General features: G+C 63.6%; 1 protein-coding gene across 1 annotated transcript; it reads left to right on the plus strand.

Moving 5' to 3' along the window:
- Nucleotides 1-321: 321 nt before the first annotated feature.
- On the plus strand, nt 322-1194 carry ATOH1 (atonal bHLH transcription factor 1). Its single transcript, XM_033059999.1, has one exon. The coding sequence runs from the start codon at nt 322-324 to the stop codon at nt 1192-1194; it is 873 nt and encodes a 290-aa protein (XP_032915890.1).
- Nucleotides 1195-4203: the final 3009 nt, after the last annotated feature.

Below are 4203 nucleotides of genomic sequence, written 5' to 3' on the forward strand. Positions count from 1 at the left end.
GGGCGGGGCGGGGCAGCGCGTGCCGCCGGCCCGGGCTCGCGCCCCCCCCGCGCCCCGCGCGCCATTGGCTCCCCGCACGCGCCGGCCCCGCGCGCGCGCGCGCCATTGGCCGCGCCGACACGCGACCGGCGCGAGTGGAGGGCGTGCGGCGGGAGGGGTGGGGCGCGAGGGAGAGGAGGGGAGGGGGAGCGGGGCGGGGGGGACCCCGGCGCGTGCCGCTCCTTAAAGGGGGGCGCGCGCCCGGCCGACACCGGAGCCGTCGGGGCGCCACGCGCGAGGCGGGGGCTGCGCGCGGCCCCATGGGCGCGCGGCGCTAGAGCCATGAGCCTGCCCTGGGCCGAGCGCGCCCGGGAGCCGCCGGGACACCCGGATCCGCCGCCGGGCCCGGAGCAGAGCGGCTGCGGCGGCTTCGCGCCCGGCTCGTGGCTCGGCGTGTGCTGCGCCGCCCGCCTGCCCGCCGCCTCCTCGCCGCGCTACCTGCTGCCCGGCGAGGACGAGGAGGCGGCGGCGGCGGAGGGCGGCGCGGCGCGGGGCGGCGGGAGCAGCCCCGGCGGGGCGCGGGGCGGCGGGCGGCCGCGGGGCGGCGGCGGCGGCCCCGGGCTGCGGGCGCAGGTGAGCGGCGTGCAGAAGCAGCGGCGGCTGGCGGCCAACGCGCGGGAGCGGCGGCGGATGCACGGGCTGAACCACGCCTTCGACCAGCTGCGCAATGTCATCCCCTCCTTCAACAACGACAAGAAGCTCTCCAAGTACGAGACGCTGCAGATGGCGCAGATCTACATCAGTGCCCTGGCCGAGCTGCTGCACGGCCCCGCCGCCCCTCCCGACGCCCCCGGCAAGGCCGAGCACCGCGGGGCCCCCTTCGAGCCGCCCTGCGCCGCCGCCGGGGCCGGAGCTCCGCCGGGGCCGCCGGCGCCGCCGCCGGGGCCGCCCAGAGCGTCGCCCCCCGGGCACGGCAGGACTCGCTTCCCCCCGCCGCCGGCCGCGGGGGGCTACTCGGTGCAGCTCGACCCGCTGCACTTCTCCTCCTTTGCGGAGGGCGCCCTAATGGGACAGAGAGCCCCTTCCCCCGCCCTCCTCATGCCGCAGCCCGGGCAGCCGCCGCAGGAGCGCAGCAAGACGTCGCCCCGGTCCCACAGGAGCGACGGGGAGTTCTCGCCCCGCTCCCACTACAGCGATTCGGATGAGGCCAGCTAAGGCAGGGGCGTCGTCCCCGGCACCCCGGCAAGGCCGCCCCTCGAAGCACAGACTCCGCCGTGGGGTGAGCAGCCGGACGCGGTGCCACCACGGACAGCATCGGCTCCCCTCGGTCGCTTTGAATTCCGCCCCCTCGTCTCCCACCCCGGCAGCCCCTGCTTGCCCGGGGGGGTTGGCTGTTAGCGAGTGACTGTACCCGCCCTGTCTGTCGGGGTCGGTTGGTTTGTTTTCGTTTTTAGTTTACACTCCGAAAGTTTCTTTCGCCTAGAAGTCGTTGCCGTTCCCTCCTGCCAACACGCCGCCTCGCAGCGCGGAGCCCGGCTCGCCCCGTCGGCGAGCAGGTGATGCGCAGGGAGAAAGCCTGGCCCCGCTACCGGGGGTGCCGCCGGCGCCATCCATCCCCACCCGGCCGTGAACCCGCCCTGACACCCCCACCTTCCAGGACACCGATCCTACCGTGGGTCGCATTGCTGTGGAAACACACACATGCACACACACAAAGTCACTAACACATCGTCTTAACCTGTAAATAGTGCAGAAAATTTGGATTTTCCTTAGAGCACCACGTCGGCGTCTTTTGGGGGTAAACTTGGCGCAAGCACTTTATCAGCGGCTGGAGATGCAGTTTCAAGAGGAAAGCTACTAACTGCCAATTGGAGACCAATGTTTAATTAAGCCACTTGATCCTAACGCTCTCTTAAAAACGAAAACGGTTTTGTCGTGTCAAACTTTTATGTCAGTCTTATTTTCCTTTTGTGGTAATAGGAAACGTATTTATTATGCAGTGTTTGCAATTATTTCTGCTTCTCTCTTTTTTTAACAAAAATTCTTTTCTACGACGAAAATCGTTTATTTTGATTCTAGCAACGCCAGCTGCCATTGTCTCATGTATTTTAATTTTAAAATTTTTTTTGAGATCAAATAAACGTGGAAAAAAACCCAAAAAAACCAACCAAAACAAAATCAGCCTCAAATCGTGGTCGGGTTCAACTTCTCCCCTCGCCGGGGTGGTGTCAAACTCGGCGGCGCGGTGAGAGGTACAGAGCCGGGGGCGATGCTCCGGAGGGACGGGCACACCCCAGGGCCGTGGTCCGGGGCGGGCTCTGCTCCCCGTGTCCCGTTTGCGTCCCGCGGTTCCCAGCGGAACCGGAGTAATTGCAACAAGTGCAGGCTGAGGAGCTTGTCGCTGCTCTGTTGCGCCTGTCCCCGGACCTCCGCTCGAGTCACATCATTCCCTTCTTCCCCATTTCTCTCCTTCTTGGGGGCACCAGCGCATCTCCCCACGGAGCCTCCTCTGTATAAGCCGAGTGGAAAGGGCTGGGAGCGGGGGGGGGAACCCGGCGAGGTTTAGGGGACACGCGAGCAGTCGGGGGATCAGGATGTGGCCCCTGGGCTCGGGTTAAATCCGGACGGGAGTGGGGGATTGGCTGATGCTTAGCCCAGCCTGCCCGTGACACCGGACCCGGGGCTAAACCGGAGCCGTGTCGGTGCCGGGGTCCCGCTGGGTTCAGCAGGTGCCAGTGGGAGGGGGGTGTCGGAGAGGTGATCAGTTAACCAGGAGCTGCCGGGGGAGCGAAGCCCATGAGGGTGTCGCTTTCCCTGCAGAAACAGGGCACCTGTCCCCCCGGTAACCCCGCGCTGCCGCCCTGCCCTACCCGCCGCCAGCACCCGCGGCCGCCGCCCGTACCTGCCGAAGCGGGCTACGGTGCCGCAGGGAGAAAAGTTTATCGGGAGGGTCATTTCTCTTCCCAATGAAACGCCTGCTTTGTCGGCGTGGGTCAGCTTTGGTTACCGGCACTGATTTCTGTGCTGTGGAAGCCGGTCTCGCATCTTGGGGGCACGCGAGGGGTCCCATCACGGGAGTGATGCGGCGGAGCAAAAAGTCACCAACTTCGGGGGTGTTATTTTTTTTATTTGGTTTAGTCTAGGGATGTATCCAGCGCGGGGGAAGCGGCGGCCGCCGCCGTGGCTGAGGCGCAGCACCCGCGGAGGGGTCCCGGCGGTGCCGGCCGTGGGTTGAAGGGGTGCGTGCAGCCTCTCTCCGCCCCGCTGTCCCGGGCTCTGCCTCTGCGGCTACACACGAGGTGGAGGAAAAGAGCATCAAAATCCTCCCCGCTCCCTCGGTCGGGTCTTCCCCCGACAGACGAGCGCACCGCATGGCGCGGCTGGTGCTCGCAGCCGCAGCGCAGCACTCGCCGTCTGAGGGGCTTCTTCTTTTTTTTTGCTTTTTTTTTTTTACACTCTTCTTTGAAAGAGATACCCAGCCGCATTCCCGTTTTAAGGTTCAGCTATAGAGTTTGCATAACAACCGCTTGGCAGCCCCCCTCTCGCACTCCGTTAACAAGCTGTAACGTATAGCTGCAGGTTGCTATAATCTCATTAATATTTTGGAAACTTGAATATTGAGTATTTCAGACCGCTCATTCCCCATATGCCAGGCCACTCCCGCTATGCTGGCTGGTTCCTTTCTCTCCATTATTAGCAATTAGCTCCTACCTTCCAAAGTCAGATCCAAGTATCCAAGATACTAGCAAAGGAATCAACTATGTGTTGCAAGCTAAGCATGCTTAATATCTCCCAAACAAACAAAGAGACAACATTTCTTTAAGTAATGAAGATGGATAAATCGCTTTATTGAGCCTGCGACAGTGTTTGTTTTGTATAGACTACCGCAAAGTTTTTTAACAAGAGCGGGGACGCGCACTAGCCCCTGGAAGCAGTCTCGCCCCGTTTGCTTCGTGGGGTTTTATCATCCTAAACGAGCTTTTATTTGAAAAGGGCGAGTCAGAAGCGCACTATCCGAGCGTTAAATTTTGGCTGAACGCTGACTGTCCTCTGAAGTGTGCGAAACGACCGCGGGGGCTGGGGGGGCCTGGGGAGGGGGTCGCCTTTGTGCGAGGCGCACGGCGACTCTGTTGACTTTTGAGCCCGGGTCGCGGGATGAAGTGCGGCCGCGGACTGCGGTGCGGGACTCTGCCCGCCGTCCCGGCGGCGGGGATTGCGGGGGGC

Source organism: Catharus ustulatus, chromosome 5 (assembly GCF_009819885.2).
Source record: "Catharus ustulatus isolate bCatUst1 chromosome 5, bCatUst1.pri.v2, whole genome shotgun sequence".
Classification (NCBI taxonomy): Eukaryota; Metazoa; Chordata; class Aves; order Passeriformes; family Turdidae; genus Catharus; species Catharus ustulatus.

Coding starts and splice junctions, on each gene's coding strand:
- ATOH1 (XM_033059999.1), top strand. CDS start 322: ATGAGCCTGCCCTGGGCCGAGCGCGCCCGGGAGCCGCCGGGACACCCG.